General features: G+C 50.4%; 2 protein-coding genes across 2 annotated transcripts; both read right to left on the bottom strand.

The window, feature by feature from the left end:
• Positions 1-9,149: 9,149 nt before the first annotated feature.
• On the bottom strand, positions 9,150-13,072 carry LOC144106901 (solute carrier family 22 member 6-like). Its single transcript, XM_077639853.1, has 2 exons — positions 11,606-13,072; positions 9,150-10,946 (listed from the first exon to the last, which is right to left on the bottom strand). Exons 1-2 carry the CDS (start codon positions 12,877-12,879, stop codon positions 10,469-10,471), a joined length of 1,752 nt encoding a protein of 583 aa, XP_077495979.1. The 5' UTR covers positions 12,880-13,072; the 3' UTR covers positions 9,150-10,468.
• A 7,780-nt stretch (positions 13,073-20,852) lies between these two features.
• Positions 20,853-22,010, bottom strand: LOC144108251 (uncharacterized). The gene has a single exon (XM_077641527.1). It carries the CDS (start codon positions 22,008-22,010, stop codon positions 20,853-20,855), a length of 1,158 nt encoding a protein of 385 aa, XP_077497653.1.
• Between the last annotated feature and the right edge of the window lie 265 nt (positions 22,011-22,275).

Below are 22,275 nucleotides of genomic sequence, written 5' to 3'. Positions count from 1 at the left end.
ATACTTTGTTCACTGATCATTTATAACCGAGTTTCGTGTTGGTATCTTCTGTTGCTGTAATAGCAAATGTGTACATTGGACCTATACTAGCTCCGGCTATTGGCCCAGCAGTTTGTGCAAAAGTTTTGTACTATATGAAGTGAAAAAAAAAAATAAAGCGAAGTCAACGTGAAAGTGAGTTGTCTTCAAACATATGCAATGAAGCATGTTCTCCCGCCTTTGACGCCGAAAGGAGCGCCAATCGGCCCGGCGAGCGTGAGTGGTCCCGAACCCGTTTTTTCCGCTGCTACGACATTAGAGAAATTGTCTCTGACGTCACATCGATATAGCCACCACCGCCATCACACGGTGGCTAGCCGCGGTCTGGCCTGCTGAACTCATCGGAACTCTTACGGCACGGCCATAACAGATCTAGCTGCTTAGGAGAGTCGAGGCCATATCTGCTACCGGATTGTTACGCATCGTGCTGTACATTTGGTAGTGATAATAAAAGCAATAAAGGCGGCAAAGTCGAATAACTGGTACGAGGCAGTCGGACACGGCTCAGGGCGGAGACGCACGCGAACATGCGAGACACGCCTAAACTATCATTCCTTTCGCGAATTCGTGATACAGAGAACTGCCATGAGGTGTCGCTTATCCACCCATTAATCCATCCAGAGAGAGAGAGAGCTAGAAACAGCAGTTCCGCTGGTGCAGGATTAAACAGATGAGAACGTCCTCTTAATTTTTCGGCTCATGAATCGCCTTCACTCGCCGCGTACTTGGAATAGTGTGAGTGGGCTTTTACAAGAATCGGACAAGACTACGAATATAACCTGCGGTTGCTCTTCAAATAGTTCTTAAAACACAGGCTTGAGCAAACGTGTGAGTGCCCAAATGCGCTAACGTTTTGAACATGACTGCTATTTTTAGAACGATGACGGTTAACATTGATTGATTTACGTAAAATGGTTCACATCTAATCACTGTTCACATCGAGTGGCCCACGCAGTTGCGAAGCAGTTCGATGTCAGTCTCAATTCAAGCACGGCACTTCCTGCCCACGCATGAACAGGAATATATTGCGATGCTTTAAAAGAACAAAAAGCGCGTTGCCTCAGCCCACACCGCTAGGTACAGAAGTTCCGAGAAAAACCTACGTCATTAAAGTGAGAACGATACTGCTGTCGGCGTCACAGACGTAAGGTTGACTAAAAGCCCACGCCGATGAACCCAAAGCTTGCAGTCTCCGTTAGCACTCTTGTAATGTGCAAACTTGGGACCAGCCCTATTAATAATTTCGTTCCAGTAGCACTGTTTGCGTTAGCTCTACTTCCTATAACCGCTGTTTCAGTCTAGAATTATAACAGCATTCGAGAGCGTCGCACATGGCAAAGGTAGTATTATAAACAATGCCCCACAGGTCGGACGATTACAGCGCAATGCGTTGTAGCCGAGTTCCCGCTCCCACCCGCTTGGAAAAGAGAATGTTTTCCAGGAAGGTCCCAGCAACAACGAATAAGCAAGCCGCCGAGTGATCGCTTTCGAGAATCTGTCATAGTAACTCATCTAAACAAGATGGGCCTGAAACTGGGCATCTATGTGCAGGACAAATGGGCCCTCGTCGAGAGAGATCGTTGCCAGAGGAGAGAGCGACAACAATAGAGTCTTTCTACTGCAGCTGCTTCTAGGCAAGGACGGACGTTAATGACAACACGTGTGTGGGCGCAAACCGCACGACGCTTTAACTGCGTCCACGAGGATAAATAGAGGTTAGAGCTAGCGTTTAGCAGAGCCACTCATTGAACGTTCTTTATCGCCAGACATACGCTATGGGCACACAGCTACGAAGCAGCGTATCAACTTCGTGCGAAACACACACACACACGCAGAAATAGATGAAGGACGACTACGCCTCACCATTGTGGGATTTATCTTCTGTGACTGCTGAGAACAGGGCTTGGTGCTCTTGCACGAGATTCTAGCTTGGTATGATTACAGCGCGCGTACGCGCCTTCCTTCTTTTTTTTTTTTTGCACTGACGCCACCTGCCGGATGCACTATGAATGTGGCGCAACGTGTTGGTGAAGATGAAGGTCAGTAAAATTGGGTAACTTGATCATGTGCGTCAGGTGCCTAAGTTTTCATGCGGACGTAACTGTAAACAAAAACATAATCTGGACAAATGGAGACGCAACGCGTCACGTCATAACTGAAAACTCCCATGCAAGAGTGAGTGTTGTCCAGCTTTGCAAGAGACACAACGAGTATGCACGGCGGGAAATGACCACTCCCGAATTTTTGCCATCTTCCAGCTAGCAGAGATCATTAGAAATAAATTTATCAGTAATTTTCAGTACCGTTATATTAGAGACTGAATTACTTTATTAGAGTGGCAATTAAAACACATTAGCACCACTGACTGACGACCCGCGCGACAACAAAAGAAAACAATACAATTATTTGCAGACCATGACCTGCTGCTGAACCTGCAGAGCAAGACTGAAGAATGGAAAAAGCACGGCGCTCTCGGTAGCGGTGTTTCCATGATCCGCGACGCCACGATGTCAGTTTACATCGCTCCAGTGATCGGCTACTTGAGACAATCGCTGCTCTCCTCTTTATCTAGATCACTTATATAAGATTCTCAATATTACTTAAACTATGAAGCTAAACATGTACTGCCAGAACTGTTTTTTTTTCAATTTTGCTATGTATTCTTCAAGCCACAATTCTGAATTACCAAGTTCATTTCAAGACCAGATATTTTTTTTTTTACTGTTCTATTAGTAGTGGTGACCTTCTACTAAAAGGACTTTGCACTTGAACCTCTTGAATTGTGCCTCCTATGAACCCGTGTCGACGAATTTCTAGAAGCCTAAAAAACTTACAAGCGTTTACGCTGTGCGTCGTAATGCAAAAACCTAGCGGTAGCTGTCCCGCCGCACTAATTAACAACCCCTCCCTTTCTCCACACTGCGCCTCTCGTAAAGAACCCTTTCGCGTCGTGTCGCGGCGCCTCGCCGTCCCCTCCGCTCTGCACCTCCATTCCGTCTCACCTTCACCGCGCGGAGCGCCAGCATTCAGGTGCCTCACCCTCAGCGCTTTGCCTCTCCACTGCAGTGATACCTGCTTGTCCTCGCCACCCTACGCTATCGGGTTCTACCTCTAGCTGTGCTAATGGCTAACACGGCTAATGGGTCTTTCCCTGTTTGGATGGATGGATGGATGGATGGATGGATGGATGGATGGATGGATGGATGGATGGATGGATGGATGGATGGATGGATGGATGGATGGATGGATGGATGGATGGACGGACGGACGGACGGACGGACGGACGGACGGACGGACGGACGGATGAATGGATGGACGGACGGACGGACGGACGGACGGTTGGATGGACGGACGGTTGGATGAACGGATGGACGGACGGATGGATGGACGGACGGACGGACGGATGGACGGACGGACGGATGGATGGATGGATGGATGGATGGATGGATGGATGGATGGATGGATGGATGGATGGATGGACGGATGGATGGATGGATGGATGGATGGAGGGACGGACGGACGGACGGACTAGCCATTCAACGCTTCCAAGCTCACAAAAGTAACGAATCAAGTAAATAAAGCAGACGAACATTGTGACTTATTTCAAATGCCTTTCCGTTACGACTCTGATACTTGCACACAGGATTCCAGCTCATCGGTAGCAACAGTGTTGCCACAGGAGCATCGCTTCCACAGCCTTCAGAAGCCAAAACCCTCTTCACCCTTTATTCACGACCGCTGACCGCTCAAACAGTGACGTCCCACCTGAACAGTGATGTGAGTGATTTACGTGTGTATGGGCGTGCACGGTGTGACTCCTATCAAAAGTGCTCAGTGTTCGAGTGATTTATATGCCGGCAGGCAAGGAGGAGGAGGAAAGACAGGGAGGTTAACCAGAAAAATAGCCGGTTTGCTACCCTGCACATGGGGAAAAGGGTGAGGGGAGAAAATATGAAGGAGAAAAGACAGTTGCAGGTAATTAAAGTCGGTATGCGAAGTCACAGCGTTCAGTAAAGTCACTGCCTGTCGTGCCGGCCAGAAGTCTTCAAAAAGCGGAGCAGTACCTTGGAGGCCTTCAGCGCCGATGACCGCCGCGGCCAGTGGCCGAGAATCTTCGTTTCCGTCAGTGGGCGCAGGTCTAGATGCTCCAGTGTACGGCAGAGAGACGGTCTTTCGGCGCTGTAGGCTGGGCATTCACAAGGAATGTGCGCTGGTGTGCCTCTTACCACACGTGCCCAGTGTTCAGGGCTGTCTGATGAATGTGGGCCACCCCAGCTTTCCCACCCCAGAAGAGACGCTTGTTTTTTCTTGTTTTTGTTTCTCTTCTGCTTTTATTAATTATTCTCTCATTGATAAAACTGCAAAATTAGAAATACATCGCCGCCGCGGTGGGTCCGTGGTTAGGGCGCTCGGCTACTGATCCGGAGTACCCGGCCTCGAACCCGACCGCAGCGGTTGCGTTTCGATGGGGTGAAACGCAAAGGCACCCGTGCGCTTTGTGATTTCAGTGCACGTTAATGATGCCCAGGTGGTCGAAATTATTACGGAGCCCTCCACTACGGCACCTCTGTCTTCCTTCTTTCACTCCCTCCCTTATCCGATCCCTTATGGCGCGGTTCAGGTGTCCGCCGATACGCAAGACAAATACTGCGCCATTTCCTTTCCCCAAAAACCAATTTACATCCCCTGTGCTCCCTGGCTTCGGTGAATGTTGGTTTCCGGCATATATGTCATAACAAGCACCTCTTTCCATTCCCTTGCCTGCTAATAATCCATCAGTCTTGTGTTACGGTGCTTTCGAAAGAACGCAATCAAGCCGGCTGAGACTACCATGTCTACGTAGTTACCTCGACCGGAAGAAAGCAGTGCCGCGGCGATGGCTCAGGGGCTATAGCGCTCGGCTGCTGACTCGAAATACGCGGGTTTTATCCCGGCAGTGGCGGTCTCATTTCGATGAAGGCGAAGTGCTAAAGGCCTGTGTACTATGCGTTAAAGAAGCCCAGTTATTTAAAATTTCCGGGGCCCTTCACCATGGTGTCCGGAGCTCTTCACTACGGCGTCCTTTATAGCCCGAGTTGCTTTGGGACGTTAAACTCCATAAACCAAACCAAAGAAAGCCTTTCGTTTTATTGCCTTCCGTTCAGTAGGCCTAAGTACCACCGAATGTTCTCTCCTCGCAGGAGGCCGCGATGGCGGTATCCGAGCAGCTGAAGATGTGCATGCGCAGATCGTACGAGGATGGGATGGGCGACACACCTGTGGAGGTGTTTTACACCATCATGGACGACATCCGCGGGCACTGAAGTGAAACGAACACGCACTCGTCCCTGCTCCACACCATCGCGGAGGCGGGGCCTGCTTGACACTGAGTCGTGACCCTGCCTGACAGTGACGCCCTCAACTTGCAGTGTTCTTTTGGGTCTTCTGCCGTTGACTGTATATTAGATGGCTCCCTGAGGTTTAAAAACTATTACTCGTAGCACAATTTCTCTTGTCCACGTGCCGGTACTTTCAGGTCATCTCGATGGCGTTCTTGTTACATTGTGTAAAAAAAAAAGACATAGAAGACCAGCGCATTGCCAGGAACCGAAATACTATGTTCCTTTGTACAGCTTTCCTCCGTTTCTTGCATAATACTTTCAGCGCTTTTTATACATATTGTGATCCCTTTTCTGCTATCACTTTGTCATTGCGAAGTGCTCAGGCTTGGGTTATTGTAATGGTTTGTGCCTGTATTGTACCGTTGGCAATGCTGACGTTTTTTTGCTTCGTCCAGAATTCTGTTCCATAATTCGTGATATGTGAACAGTATGATAGTGTATTGCAACGTAGTAATCTAGTAGAATAAATGGATGAACTTTTACAGTTTGGCGTTATTTGCGTCTTGTTTTTCTCTCCGCCTGTAACTACCTCTGCTATCGCTCTCTATAGTAGCGCCGCTGCTATTGCGCTTTTTTCTACATGTGGCCAGAAGACATTGTCAAACTCATCAACTTTTTCATCTGGCAACCTGTACCTTTTTTTCTGGTGAAATAGACTGATTAATTGATTGATATGCTAGTAACGATAGTGCGCACAGGTGGTAGTATAGCTAGAAAAGTTTGCTTGCGCATCCAGCAGGCTGCAAGCAAGTCGAACGCGAGAGTGACTGTGTTTTGGGAGGGTGACCTGTTTGAATCCTGTATTTACGCATCATAATTTCCAGCGCAAAATCGATTCCTCCCAAATTTTATTTTGCCATGATGGCGTTAAGAATCCCGATCTGCAGAAAATACGGTGTCACCGTCGTTGGTGTTGTGAGCGAAAAGTTCTCGCAGAATCAACTACCTGCGTGACGTCACCTTGTGGGGTCATTGCAACCTGTCCACCGGATTGTGAGCACGTTGACCACTGTGGTAAGTTACGGCAGAGAAATGAGATTCGTCGAGAGATCCTGCTAGAGAAGAGCAATCTTTGTCGCACAAGCCCCACCGGAGGGAGCACCTGCCATCGCAGGGAAATGACACATAACTTAACCGCTTCACCCCTGCGCCAGGAGTGCGGTATGAGGACGCCAAGGGACCTGTTACGTAAAGTCGTATAGAGGGTGACCAATCGCGCATATATCTGCATAAGGCTATTAAAGCTCCCGCGTGATACAATCGGGGCGAAGCTTAAAGTGCCCCCGCCAATGTATTTGGAGTACAATAAACTACTTCCTATGTATACACATAGAATCTGTGCATAGTTCATTGTTCAGGTTACCGTCGGATTAGTGTCGTTCTATAGTTGTAGTTTATATACATTATAGCTTTATAGTGTCGTCCTATATTTGGAGTTAACTTTTTTTGACCAGCGAGGGGCGCAAGTTGCGAAGTCAATTTATACGTGGCAGTATTCCGTATACCTTGCGCGTTATGACCTTTGTAGAGCATTTTAAGATGTGCTCGCGGAATCTTCGCGTAGTTTGCGCTCCCCCGTTTTGAAGTCTTAATTTTAGGGGGAAAACTGAGCAAATTGAGCGAATAAATGCGGTACGTCCTTCGTAGACCCGGTTCAGTCAGCTTCAGCCACAGTGCAATGTCCAAGTACTTCCGATGCGCACACCCCGGCGCGTTAAACGACACATGTGGAGTACAATAGTATTGTTTACTCATTTAAGAGCAACAGAGAAAGACCGTTCTGAAGGTTTTAAAGCACAAAATCCAAAGCTTCGGGCTGCACTTCAGCAGTGTTCTTTGAGGAGTGTTGCTAACGCCTTACACTCTGCTCACGTATCCTAGCGCTTTCGCATGCTACAGTGCAGAAGACTGCTCGCTTGGGCTGTTTCATCTGTCAGTGAGCACACACCGTCGGATCTACCAGAAGGCGCTCTGCGTCCGCTCGGGTTCGTTACCACTCGCGCCTGGACGCTTGAAGTCTCGGGAGAACCGCGAAGGAGGACCTTTATATTCCTTGTAGGCAACCGTCTCTCCCAAGATCTTTAATGATTGTATTCCCTCACCTCCAAAAAACATACCTGTACGCTTCGAAAAACGCCATCAAGGAAAAGCATATTGGACGCGGACACTTCGTGTCTTCGAACGCCTGCGGTGTAATTCACATTCCCTTTCCTTTTCGCCTCCTTTGGAACGCGGCCTATGCGGTCATGAATTCAGCCTGCCAAATCGTGTTCGTTAAAAACCCGAGAAACGTCCCTGCTGCCGCGTCGAGGATGTTTTAATTGTCAATCATCACGGCCCATAAAGAAATGAGTGATTACTAATCAAACAACGCAAAGTTTGAAGCTACTCAAACACAAGATCGATATTCAAAAAACCGAGGGCCATTCATGCTCTTATGCGTCCTAATTTTTTGCAGCGTTTTTCTGATCTGAGCGCCTTTGTGCATCTGCCGGCCATTTATTTCCTTGTCTAGTATGAGCCTACGCGCACGCACTGAGCAATTTATCAACATCCAGAGTGTAGATGGGCTTCTGCAGGAGTTCCATCATAGCGCCTCTTCTAATACACGTGGCTCAGTGGTTACGGCACTCGGCTGCTGACCCTAAGGACGTGGGTTCGATTCCGGCCGAGGTGGTCGCATTTCTATGCAGCCGAAATTTAGTGGCCCGTCTGCTGTGCGATGTCAGTGCGCGTAACAGGACCCAAGATGGTCGAAATTCGCGGAGCCCTTCAATACGGCGTCTCTCATAGCCTGAGTCGCTTTGGGACATTAAACCGCCATAAACCAATCTTCTAATACTCATAGATGTACGTTCATATAAATAACTCTTAGTTTATACGATATTAGTAACAATTATATTTCTCTTACGGGTGCAGCTACCGAAGACCCTATATATTCTAAGAATTTATAGCGCATTCGCGGCATGCCAAAGCCTTATATCGAGGGCTGTCATTCGCAGGTTTTCGTTTCGTTTTCCTTCTTTCAAGGTCTCTGTCACAGGTGTCCTCCACCAAGGCCGACGTCTCCGGAAAGTGGATGCAGACGACGAAAAGACATCAGAGTGCAATAAAACGTAAAATGCTGCCTAATTTTTTTCCCCCATATTTTCTGCCAGGCGACGTTTGATGCCGGATACACTGCCATGGTGCTGGGACCCAACCAAACACCTTCATAGTCGGAGAGTAGCGATGTTGAAGCAAGAACAATGGTGTTTCTGACTTTTTGCTGAGGAGCTAATTTTCTAAAAGTTGCATTTCGAGGCGTCCCACTCGTAGGTCTCGGTGTCGTCGTCGGCGTGCTGGCCGGGCTGCGCGTAGGCGAGGCACTCGCTGTGGCGTCCATCTGCGTCCACAGGAATGCCGATGTTCTTCCACTTGGACGACGAGAGACCGGTAAATGTTGATGGCGGCCGGCACCAGTGGTCCACGGGTCGTGTTACGAGCGTTAAGGCGTGGCTGTGGCACTGCAGGATGATCAGCGCGACGACCGTAAAACATATGAGTCTCTGTAAGTCTCCGCGGCCATATATGGTGTTGCCCTGGTCCCGCTGGTCTACATGTCGGTCTATTTTGCCGCTAATGACCGAAGAGTCGCTCTGTACTTGCTTGAGATCGGCCATCTTCGAGTCTTTGGATTTCTTCCGCTTGCTCGAGGCCTTCGGAGGTGCCTTCGTAGTCATGGCTGCGTGAACGATAGTGAATTTTTTAGCCCTTGGTAGGCGGTCTAGCAAAACCCAAGCGAAGAGATCGATGCAATGCTTGCGATGGTGATGCAGTCCTGGAGCTCGCGAGCGCGAGGCTTGCTGATGTTGAAACACGAGCACGTTGTGAAGAAGTTGAAATGTCCCAAATAGAACGAAAAACTCGAATGCGAGTAAGTTGAACTAATACGCGATACTGACTGGAGCTGAAATTTGCGAGCCATTTTCTATGCATCACAGTTTCTTTGGCTACTGTGTGTGGTTAATTTCCTTGTGACAAAGAAACTATAATGCACAGGAAAATTGGGATCAGTTCTCAATTTGCTTTATGTATCTGCATGTTATTTGTACGCGCTTCATGCACGATTTCGTCTTCTAGAGCGAGATGTATATCCTGTTGGAAATTTTGGTTTCGGTTTCAGTTCAGCAGATTGTCTTGTGTCTTGTCGTTTCGTATGTCTACTTTGTAGATACTGACTCTGACGTGACTAAAAACAAACTCCGCTCGGACCACAACACTAGTCTCTTTTTCAGTAGCTGCCGTGATTGGCGGTGCCTAGCGCTGCCAAAATCCTTACCCAAGGCACATTTGGTTCACATGTGCCGACCGTGCTTAGCGCTCCTCGCTGCACATTGGTTTCTAAACAATTTGGGCACGCTCAATCTCTGACTGCTGCAGTAACAGTCTTGCGTAACTTATGTTCTATAGCAAGAAAACCAATTGTTTATTCCACTGCGAATAATTATTTACAGAGGGCTTATGCTGTCTTCCACAGTCATATTGTCTCAATAAGAATACTTGGGCTCACAAAAGCGAAAATCTAAGGCCGAAACACGACCAACTCCATGCCGCCTGCCAGGTTACCTCACCTTGTGCGTAACTCGTAACTGTGCAGTTCGGCAACCATTTCAGGTCTAGGTGTTCCTTAAACTCCTCTTGCTTTACAACCTTTCTGAAAAATTCCACATTTAGGAGGATAGTTTCGGCCACTGCCCTCATCATTGGAGTAATGCAGCACAATGCATCAGACGTGACAATTGGTAGTTACAACTGAGCACACAACCTTCACCCTATAAGCACAATAATGCCGAGACCTGAAGGCAACGTCCGCGATCGCCGACGCCCCAAATATGTTTTTACACGCGGATCTTCAAATTTTTCCTTGAGCTTTAAGATTGAATTCATGTTTCTTGTTGCCTCATGGGTCGCGGAAAAGACATTGACGTGTGTGTTAAATAATGAGTTATTACGGCTGATTTGTTCCTTAATCCAGCACGCCGTTGACACTTGGAACGTCTTTAGCACTAGGGATTCGGTTTTGCCTTCTTCTTCTTCCGCATAGTCCTTGGCCTCGGAGACGTGTCCAGGGTGTCCTGCATCAACTTGAGCACGTCCTTGTCCGTCTCTGCCGCACGAACGTCTATGAGTCCGCGGCTCGTCTCAGGCATCCCGAGCATCGAGACGACAACCCCTAAGAGCCCTGAGCCCACAATGGCGAGCTTCAGGTCCTCGCGGTTGAGGTCTTCGAGCAGGCCCAGCGCCGAAGCGGCCACTGCACCCAGGCGACCGCTCGCGTAGGCGCCGCAAAGGACAGCGCTGCGTACGCCCGTGGGGAAGAGTTCGGCAATGTACAGATATGCGGACGGCACCAGCACACGGGCGCAGCACTGGGCGAACACGAGCAGCACGTCCCCCACCAGGCGGGGCTTGGCGTAGATGGCGATGCTGCACAGGGAGCAGGTGCCACCCAGCAGAGCCATGACCACGATGAGGAACTGTAGCCTGCAAGGCAAAGCTTCGGGATAAATGTTGCGCACCTTAAGCTGAGCGTTACCGGCACTATTGCTGGGTGTAATATTGGCCACGTTGTATTTGCAGTCAGCATCCTTCAGTACGGTGGTGTTTGAATTCTTGGTAAGATCTAGACTACATATAATTTTCGGCTGCTATCGGATGCCGTGTTCGGAGTGAAAAATACACTTGCCTATATTTAGTGCACTGAAAACTGTTGCGCGATCGCACATGTCTCAAAGAGCAGTCTAAAAGAGATATGGGTACTACTTGAGTATCCAACTGAAGTTTTCTGGTTTCTCTAATACCCATCTAGCGAATACATCTAAGCTGTTGTCGCAACTTTCGCACACCCGGCATCTTTAGATAAACCTCCTCTACGGGTTCAGCACACTTATTAGGAATCGCTTGAAAGGCGTACACTCGCGTGTGAAATGAGTAAACACCTACGTGAAATGTATCCCGTGCACACGTGAGATGCACGCATTCATTACAAAACCTGTAGGTCCCCGACATGAACAGAAGTTAAGTCCAATATCTAGCTCATATAATGCGGGTGCTCGACCGTATAGCCACAACTTCCGTTAATAGTTTAGCCGCTAAATGCTGGGAGCTCTTCAGATTTGTAGAAATCATCGTCGATGGCTTACCTGCCTAAGGAGATGAGCGCCAGGTACATGACCACGTAAGACGGCGCGGACATCATAAGGGCCACAAGAGAAATCTTGGCGTCCTTGCGCAACCTGCTGCTCCAGGACAGGCTGAAGAAGGCTAGCATCATCGCGAATACCATAATCAGCACCCGGATGACGTGAGGGCGCCTTGGTTGCCCGGTGGGCACCGACATAGACATGCCAGACGTGAATGGGGTGTGCTCTGAGCGGGACAGCTCCCCTCTTACCCTCTGCATTGTTTGCTTGGCGACATTCCGGCTCATGTTATTCATGCTGGCAGCCTTGAGCATGACCGCCTGGGCCTCGTCGAATTTAGATGTCACCAAGAGCCACACGGGAGACTCGTGCACGGCGCAGGCGCTGAGCAGAAGAAGCACTGTTGGAGACAGGACGATCACCTGCAGCAGAGTCCACGGGAGCCGGAACGACGCCAGCATGAGAAGCAGGACGTCCACGAAGAAGGTGCCCACTGCGCACGACACGCTGATGTAGAAGACGCGGTAGGCCAGGGGCGCCACTTCGTAGAGCAGGGTGAGGCTGACCACGAAGATGGAGCTGGCGCAGGCGGAGTTCACGAACTTGGTCATAAGGAAGAACGAATAGACACGCGCGATGCATGTCGCTGCTGTGCTTGTTAAGAGCGCCACAACGCCCGTGGTAATGACGATCTTGCGCCCGAATATATCTGCTAAGTAACCCGCGAGGGGCACGACCAGAAGGGCGCCGCTCATGTAGACCGCGTTGCCTAGGGCCACCAGCGAGGACCTGCGACATACCAGATCCCAGAAGCTCCTCGCGGAGTGGGCGGCGTGGGTCGGGTCGTAGTCCCAGAAGTCGCACTCGTAGGTCTCGGTGTCGTTGGGCTGCTGGCCGGGCTGGGCGTAGGCGAGGCACTCACTGGGGCGTCCGTCTTCATCCAGTGGAATGCCGATGTTCTTCCACATGGACGGCGAGAGATCGGCAAATGTTGATGGCGGCCGGCACCAGTGGTCCACGGGTCGTGTTACGAGCGTTAAGGCGTGGCTGTGGCACAGCAGGACGATCAACGCGACGACCGTAAAACTAAATATGAGTCTTTGGAAGTCTCCGTGCCCGTAGATGGTTGTACCCTGGTCCTGCTGGTCGACGTCTCGTTCTGGTTCGGGGCTAGGGAGCTGAGAGTCGCTCTGTACTTGCTTCGGATCGACCACCTTCGAGTCCTTGATTTTCTTCCGCTTGCTCGAGGCCTTCCGAGGTGACTTCGTAGCCATGACTCGCCTAGTATATGATTCGACCGATAGTGAATATTTCAGTCCTTGGTGGCCGTTTTAGCATAAATCAAGCGAGGCGATCGATGCGATGCTTGCGCTGGTGATGCTGTCCACGAGCTCACGAGCGCGAGACTTGCTGATGTTGAAACACCAGCACGCTATGAAGAAGATGAAATGGGCTAAAAGACCCGGAAACTCGAGTGCCAGCAAATTAGTGAACAAAGGCGATGTAGCGACAGGGGCTGAAATTAAGAAGAGGAAATAGACATGGTCATCTGGCTAGATATAACACCGAATGCAGGTAACCAGTGTTTCCTTAAAGGCCAATTTCACCGTAGTTTTTAGTCCCATGGAAATATATTTTCTGGTGGTATGCTGCCGTCGGTGCGAAGCCCCCACGGAACAAAGGCGAGGCTCGCCGGCCGAGTGAGAGGCGAGAGACCCTTATTTCACAAGGACAACATTATTTATACTCATTAGTAGCATGACACTTAAATTATAGCCAACTACGAAACGACACCTTCAAAGACAAGACACAAGAAAATCTACTAAACTTAAACGAAAGCCAAAACCACATAACAGCATATGTCAAGAGAGAGTCCTAAAACCTAGAGATGGCAATGGTGATAGAGTGAGTGTGTGAGGAACTGCTCGCGAGAATTGTCGTTTTTCAGACTGAAACTCGCCTCGTAGTTCTGGCCTTTCGGCGGCTTACTGTTGCCCTCAGAACCCGCAGGAAGTGAGCACGCATTAGAAGCGCCCATAAGTTTACTGTAATGTGAAAATACGACGACGAACCGGAACTGTTTGCGCAGCGGCTCCTTTTGCTCTTCTGACACCGATGAGAATGGAAGCTTCTATTACAACTGTGGTGTTAAAACTTCTGTTACAACTGTAGACCGGGATTCCAACCCCGGGCCTCTTGCACGTGAGGCGGATTTTCTACCTCCACGTGGTCGCTGCGACGTAGTGAGTAGGCACGATAACCTATGGTCTTCAAGAGTAACTTAATGAATTTCAAGGGAAGGCAAGCGTAGCAGGTGGCGCAAAAACGTGAGGTGGGCGGATGAGATTAAGAACTTTGCAGGGATGAGATGCCCACTGCTGGCACAGGATAGGGTTGATTGGGGAGCTATGGGGGAGGCCTTTGCCTTGGAGGGGGGGTGGGTATCCAGGGTGACGATGATGATGAGCACCGGAGCTCTCTCACTTTTCTTCGCCAAGAGTGGGGGGAATTGCTCTTAAGACTTGAGGCGGCCAGCGCTTCATTGTTTATTTTGTTTTATTGAAGCAAAGAGTAAAAAAGCCCTGCACCAATCTTAACCACGATCACCTTGCACATTCTCTGAATAAGAGCGAATACACAGGGTTGAAAACAGAAAACAAAACTTCAAAATTTAAAGGGCCCTTTCGATCGCCCTCACAGTAAGGGAAAAGCTGTATCTTTCTGCTAACGGCGTTTTTCACCAAATATTAGTTTTTCCTTCTCTTGTTCTCGTCTTCTGAGCATTGTTTTCTCCTTCCTCAGTAGTTGTTTTGACTGTGGGGGGCTGTTGTTGCCTCTCCAGCGTAACGTTTATCGATGGTCCTTTTCCTCCGTCGTTGCTTAACGTCTTGACAACCATTAACGCGGTAGCGTTAAAACCTCCGTTGCGCAGAAAATCCGATATCAATGTTGTCGACGCGTCGCGAGCGAAAAACCACAAATATGACTGGCAGGAGGAGCCCAGGAAATAAGGTAAAGTACAGGAAATAAGGTAAAGTGTATTGATGCAGGAACCGCAGAAGACTCCTGCGCTGATTGTTGTCGGTCAGTAACTATAAAGAAATCATCCACCCTTGTCGCCGTTATTCCGGCCTGCTGTAAAATTCGTGTCCTTGAAGTCGTTGTCCCTGCACAAGTCAATATCAGGTGGTAAACATCCAACTTTGAAGTCGGTGTGGAACACCTAAGGAAGAGGGTGGGCCCCGCGTCCTCTTCACAGCCCCATTGGCACGTGACCGACGGGCTAAAGGCCGTCCCAGACCTTATCCTTCTAAGGTAAACTTTCTCTAATCTCGTTAAGTTACGAGGTAGGGGAAAAGGACATGCAGTTGTTATGTTTGTTATATGTGACTGAATAAAATTACCTGGTCTGCTAAAGTTGAGGATGGTGCCAGCCAGACGGGTCAAAGATATTTCTCCATTCTCACTTTTTAGTGATTAACAGTTTTGATTCCAGAAAATCCCATACGACTTTGAAAAAAAAATTGTGTCATCTTTCTCAACTAAACAACCGTGCTGAGCGCACGGGCCCACGCATATCGCGTGCAGGAAAGAAGTCGAACGTGAACGAAAGAAACCATGGCTGCGCTTTCGTCTAGGCTTTCTTCGGAACACCGCAGCCCGTCGATGAAAACTTCCAAAGGGGTGAGCTCCTCGCATAAGGACGCCGACTCACCGCAAAGAGGCGGCCCTGCGAAACAGCCTGGGGTATCGCCGGAACGAGATGCGCCGCCGAAGAGGATGGGTGGTCCCGAAAAATCGGCAACCGCCACGAAAGACGCCGTCTCAGCGAAGCTGCCGACCGGCGGTGCATCGCAGAAGACCAAAGATGCGTCGCGGAAACGTGAAGCTCGTTCGGCAGGGCAAGCGCCGGCCGAAAACGCGCCTTCATCGAAACCGCCCGGAGGTTCGACAAACCGGGGTGGCTCACCTAAACGCGACGCTACCGGAGCTGCTCTGAAATCTGGCGCCGCTCTGGAGCACTCCTCGAAACAGGGAGGCTCACCCGTATTGGTGAGAGCTGTTGTGTGCCTGCAAGCATCGTTTTGTTTACCGTCTAATTGATTCGCAAAGCGTGTAGACTTGGCGAGTGTACATGGACTTAAAGAGGCCCCGGAACACATGACCAGTGCATTGTTTTGCCTGTTGGTTGCATATAATGAGTTGTAGGGATGCTATTAGTATCGGTCGAACCGCGTATACTCCAGTTTTTAATATTTTAATTAGGTAGGAAGTATGAAAGTATGAAGTGACCGTGGGGTCCTACACGGATCCGGATGTGCCCCACCAGACGTAGCTGGCTGCCGCGCGATCACTGACGCAGTGCCTTATTAGGCGAATATTATGTATGCATAGAGTAGATTTCGTTTATATCATTCTATTGGCGAGTCTCACTGCATGCATGCAATTGAAGGTGCGTTAAAACGCGCCCAAGTGAACGGAATTATACTCGGTTCCGGTCTAGGCACAGTGTGCACTGCGCGTAGACATGAGCCACGACAGCAAGGTTGCTCGCAGCCGTTCTTTGTCTCTATAGTAGCCACGGTTCCCGTTCTAACTCCGACGTATGTCTTTGTCTTTCCTTCTAGGCAGACCAGGTTTAACACGATTGGACACAGATGGCGTAGAGAGCAGCAGAGGAGTTCATCTTTAAATCTGCGTTCGACAAGCGTCCATCGCAGTGTCCCATTTTTTTACCTCACTTGTCACACATATTGAACTCACCTCTGTACTTGCTACACCGTATATATTTTTGCTTGGTCTGGCATGTCTTTCAGCTGAAAAGCAGCAATATATCCGGTCCTGCTCTGTCGCCATCCGTGTCCAGTTGAAGCTGACGTCCCCAAATGTAATCGAAACGACTCGCTCGAAACGATGAACTAGATTGTCTTTTCGTATGTGTGTGTGTGGTTTGCTCACAATCTGTTGGCCAGGTTGCTAAGTGTGTTTATATCGGCTCATCAGGACAGCACAAACTGACTTAGGGGCTTTTCGGCTAATACGAAGCCTCAGTGCTACCACACTATAACCGTTATGTCGTGCGATCTATCGACCACAGTATGGCTTGAATGCCCGCTAGTCTATTGCTGGGGCTCACTAGTGTACAGCAAAGAAAGCGACATCTTGCCATAGGTGATTGGGTCTAAAACAGTATTTGCATAGTCCACGCTCATGAACCTACAAGGCAGTTGGGCACAAGCACCCTCCCTCAAATCCACTATTTGCTGGTCTCAATTTCCCTACTTTTCTCTTCTTGCCGAGATGTGAGACAGTTAATGCGCCATTTCCTTTCCTCCAAAAACCGAGTTAACCAAAACCTATTTTAGTGCTAGCACAATAAAAATTTTCCCGCGTTACAACTTCCAGTTAAACGACTATTTGTGCTACGTTAAATCGCAGGCCCGCAGCGCTCAGGGGACACTGTACGAGGACGAGTCCAACCGTGGCTTCAGGTTGGGCCGCACGCTGCTGGGAACCGCCGCCATAGCGACGGTCGCCGTCATCCTATGTGTCCTCATGCTGGTCATCACCTGGCGTGTGCTCACCGGCCCCAGGGGCGACCGCGTCGTCGAACTCGCCCTCCTTGACAGCAGCGGCAACGACAGCAAGGGACACGCTGACCCTTACGAGGCGCTGTTCCGCGACTCCGTCGACACCGGTGCCAGCCCGTGCAGCAACTTCTACCAGTACGCCTGCGGAACCTGGATACGAAACCACGACGTGTCGTCGGCCACGGAGACCTGGAGGAAACTGGCGAAGACCGCGATCCAACGAATCCAAGAAAAGAAACTAGCGGCAAGGCACAGACAACCATTGGGACAGGCGGCATGGTACTTAGATACCTGCCTCAACGGGAACGCCCTCGGAGCGGATTTGGAGGGCGTCGCCACTGACGATGTGAAGAGCGTCCTTGCCGAAGCCGGTCTCACGTGGCCGAATCGGAGCGAGCGTTCGGACTTCGTGTCGTCGCTGTTCTTCATGGCGAGACACGTCGCGCTACCCGTGTTCTTCGGCATCGACGTCGGCTACAACGATAATGGGCGGCGCGCCTTGCTGTTCCCTCTGGACGCGCCGTTCCAGCGAATTCTGCGGCGTTTCAGGCAGGGCATGAAAACAGACCACGCGTGGGAAATCATCCGCGTGGCTTACGAGACCTTCACTGAAGGCCTCTTCGATGGACAGCGATGTGCAGAGGTGCTGAGCACCATGCATGCGATGACGGGACTCTTCGACGCCTACGTCGATGCCGTAGACAAGAACCACCAGGATAACATGACGTCCCTGGTGGTGCATGCTCCGACGGTGTCAGCGGCAATGTGGGGCTCTCTTGTACGACACTACCACAAGACTTACTTCTCCGACCTCGAGGCCATCGTCATCTACGATATAACTTCCTTCGCAGGCATATTCAAAGCGCTTCAAATTCGGGGAGAGGAGGCCATGAACGACCTTCTGGGGTTCCTCAGTGTCTTGGCCGCAGTCCATTACACAAACATCACCCTTCGCGACACTTTCTTCGGCTCCGCCGACGAAGCGGTGAACCAACAAGAACAGTACTGCTTCGTGCGCGCCTACAAATTTTACGAACACGTGCTGAACCATTTCCTCCTGGACGGTGCGACCGGGCCACTGGAAGAATTCAAGAGCTTGGTCGAGAAGGTTCGCAGCGCGTTTCTCCGTCTTATTCGCGTCAAAGACACTGTCCCGGCTGGGGTCTCTCCGTTGTCTCAAGGCTACAACCTACGGAGCGTGTTCGAGGGCGTCGAGAAATCTCAGCCAGAGTTCTTCGTTCCGCACTACGCCCGTTATCCGAACCTTACGACCAGCGCCCTCCAGAACTGGATCATGCTGACGGAACACTTGAAGAAATCAAGACCGTCGTTTTCGAGGGAGTTCGATGAAGAAGGCAGCGAACAAGAAGCCTTGGCTGGCCAGTGCGGTACAGCGTTCTACAAGTGGCGCCTCGCACCTTGCCACCTCACCTTCCCGTGGTTCGTCACCAACGGCCACCGCGGTGCATTACTAGCCGGCCTCGGAGCGAGAATAGCGGCAGCTATTTTCCTGGACTACGTCGACAGGAACGCCACCACGCGGATGAAAGTGTACCAAAGCAACCACGCCTGTCTTCGCGCCAGCACGGCGCTTCCGGACACGTCCATGGACCTCGGATTGCAGGCGAGCGTGGCGGCCCTGAAAACCGCCTGGATGATGTATGAAGACGAGAGGGCGTCGAACGCCGCCCTCTTCCCTGACGTTGGACCCGTGACGTCACCGCGAGTGTTCTTCCTTTTCAGCTGCCACCTGTTGTGCGGCGAGAGCAGAGGACCGCGCATGTGCAACTTGCCGTTGCGCCACAGCGCGGACTTCGCGCGCGTGTTTGCGTGCCGCCGGGAGGAGGGCATGAACCTCGAAGAGAAATGTACGATGCTTGTGTAGAGATCCGGATATTTAACTCTGGTGGCTACTTATACACTCGTGCCTTAAATGCATTACCACCTTGAAGACCCCGCGCTGCTGTTACATGGGTGACGTAGCTGTGCCTCGGTGTCTGCCTTGTACACTGCTCCACATTGTTTATAAGTGTGCATGCACGGGCGTTATGCGCGGATGTTTTTAATTCTCTAAGTGGAGGGGGTGTTTAGAGAAGAAAATCTAGGGATAATTCTGCGTCGATCTTTAGCATCTGGCGTGTAGTCAGGAGACGGAGATCGGATGGTGCTTTAGAAGCAGAAAATGCTTTTTTGCTCTTGCTCTTTGTTTTGTCTCTCTTAGTTCTGCCTTACGATCGTTGGCGTCATTGACCGCGGGGTGAAAAATCCACAAATCCCCAGAGAAGAAACCTAAGAGGCAGGTGGGCCACCTAAATCACGTAACCTTGTGACGTCACCACCACATGCCCACCGGATGGTGTGCAAACTGCGCACCGTGGGAGGCGGCAGTTAATGATCGGACGCGAGACGTTTCTCGGGAAAAGCAGCCAAGCTCTTTGGCAACCTGGCAAAAAGAATTTGGGAAAAATTCGCCCTTGGACGGTAACCGCATCCACATTGACTATACCCGAGAGTTTCCCCTACGAGAAGCAATACTGTTGCTCGAACAAAAACTTCGAAAGTAGAAAAAAGTGACCATGCCGTCGTACGCACGTACGCCTAGCCTTCCCTGCATAACCCATATGTAGTGAAAAAAAAAAACCCAACAGCGGACGCTGCGACGTATGTGCACCCGGACAATGCTTTTAACAGTATCGCCCGACCGTCGACCCGGCGGCTTGTCAGCGCCTTATCACAGCGCGGAGCGATGAAACAAGCGAGAATAAGTGCACGTGTAAGCGCATGTTAAAGAACTGGTCGGGTGTACGTACATACATTGCCTGTACGTGTGCATTGTATGTCGTACTTGTACCCTCGTTAACAGCCCTCTCGCACAATAGATTTTTTTTCATATGTTGCAATAAATGGTTTTTCATTTCACATATTTCAAGTTATTGCTTTTATTGAACACTGCTGAGGTTTTTCGGTGGAAAATCATCCAATAACAACGTGAGAAACCTGGATATGCATGCTGCCCTAAGATGTTTCGAGAAATGCCCGTACATCGTTTCGGACGACCGTCGAGGATGTCTTACGGCTGGTTGGCCGTGGCCTTGCGTTGGATGGTCCGACGGACGTCCAGTGGCTGTAACACATCCAACGGAGGTCCACAAGTCTGAAATGGGAGAGCTGTTCGACTTCCTTCTGACCACAGATGCCGCGCGGGAGCCAGGTGCATCTCCAGCCAGTGCTAGGGGTTTATAGCGCTTTCGAAAAACCCAACTGGAAAGCCAACGAATCTGAAACAGATTACCAGTAAATTTCCTTGGCCTGATTTTAAGGCGTGAATAACTGCAAAGCAAGATAACAGGGGGGAAATACTGGTCTCAGTACTTTATTCAAATTAAGGAATAGCGCAGCTGACAGTGTAACCTGGTCGGGAGAAATTATATCGTCGCTTGCTGCCTCGTACGCACGACGTTTACGTGATACTAAAATAAAACAATATAAGCCAGATGTGTCTATCCACGGTGATCATATATGCACCTCTCTGAAGCCTCGTATTCATCTGCGATGGATTCCATTGAATCGTGACGTAGGCTGTGTATCGCGCAAAATGAGTCCCCGTGTGATGGACAGATATTTCAAGAAACAACGGTGGACTAAGATGGCTTCCATCATTCAAACTCGACGTTTACATACAGATTCGTGTTGTGAACGAAACCCTTCAGTTCGAGATCTTGCCACTTCTCCTTCGCAGTCCAAGTACCCCAATTCCATGTCTCTGGAGGTGGTTTCTTAAGCACCTTGGGATTTTCAAGGGTAACCGGCAGCCTCACGTCTTTGCTCTCATCCCTGGGATGCGAGATGATCATGGTGAGCTTCTTGGCGAAAGGCCACTCTACGTGATCATCCCAGGCACCATCACGAAGATACAGAGAGAAAGATACGACCACTTCCCCATACTGCTTCTGGAACATGCACACCAGCTTGAAAGTATAACCAGCTAATGTGTAGGTGTCCGTCGATATGATGTGATTTTGCTCATCCTCGTTCAGTGCGGTGCATCCGTCATACACATCCCTGAATTCACAAGTGGTGACGAATATGCCAGGCTTGGAAGCTGCACGGAAGGGTCCCGCAGTGGCCGCTGTTTTCTCCACAGCTGGAAGCAACGAGCTGAATTCGCTACCGCCAGCCTCTTCTAAGATAAAGCTTCGCTCAAGATTGGCCACGCACTCTACCAAAATGTTGGCACCACTGACGACTGCGTCCTGGTCGACTTTCTCGAGCGACGTCCGCGCCCGCACCCTTTCCAGGTCCTTCTTCATCGCCCCGAGCATCTGAACTGCACGTGCATTCACTGTAGGACTCACTGTTTGCCGTGCAGAAGTCTGGGCGGAGCACCGTACGTAGTGCTCGACGGCTACGCTGCGAGCCACGTAGCGCTGACACTTGGTGCACTTCGCCTCGTCGCCGCCACATTTCACCAAATGAGCCTTCAGGTCACAAAGTTTGCCGCTGAAGCCGCATTTCCGTCCTCCAGCGACGCAAAAAACTCGGTGCTGCTCCAAGTGGGACTGCCTGAATGTCACTGAGACCACATTGGCCTCCTCGAACATAATGCGGTCCAAGGGGCACGTTGGGTTTTCCTCACCTATCTGTCCTTTGCAGAGCTGGCACAAAACGTGACCGCAAGGCAGGAGCACGGAGCGGCTGGGCACCACACCGCAGATGCCGCAGATTCGGGTGTTGGGCAGAGGCTCGACGAAGACGATATGTCGGCGCTCAAGGAAGTCGTCGAATCCAGTCAGCGTGTATTCCGCACCAGCCATCGTGATGTTTCAGGTGGTTTGAATTCCCACAAGGCCGGAAACCGCAACGACAGCGAATGGCATGCACACGAAAATGCAAGCTGTTGGGCACGGCAAGGCCCCGAGATGCGCACCAGCACGTCAACCACGAGTGACAACAGAGCGAGCGGCCGTCTGCGCATGTTATCACCTGGCGCGCTGATAATGAAAGGGTGATGGCGCTGTGTAAAAGAGTGAGCACGCAGTTGCCCGACCTTAAGCGCGAATGGCAACCTGTTTGGCTAGA

Source organism: Amblyomma americanum, chromosome 10, assembly GCF_052857255.1.
Source record: "Amblyomma americanum isolate KBUSLIRL-KWMA chromosome 10, ASM5285725v1, whole genome shotgun sequence".
NCBI classification, from domain to species: Eukaryota; Metazoa; Arthropoda; class Arachnida; order Ixodida; family Ixodidae; genus Amblyomma; species Amblyomma americanum.
This window is presented reverse-complemented; position numbering and strand designations above follow the sequence as displayed.

Coding starts and splice junctions, on each gene's coding strand:
- LOC144108251 (XM_077641527.1), bottom strand. CDS start 22,010: ATGGCTGGTGCGGAATACACGCTGACTGGATTCGACGACTTCCTTGAG.
- LOC144106901 (XM_077639853.1), bottom strand. CDS start 12,879: ATGGCTACGAAGTCACCTCGGAAGGCCTCGAGCAAGCGGAAGAAAATC. Junction 10,947..11,605: donor GCGCTCATCTCCTTAGGCAG/GTAAGCCATCGA, acceptor TTTGCCTTGCAG/GCTACAGTTCCTCATCGTGG.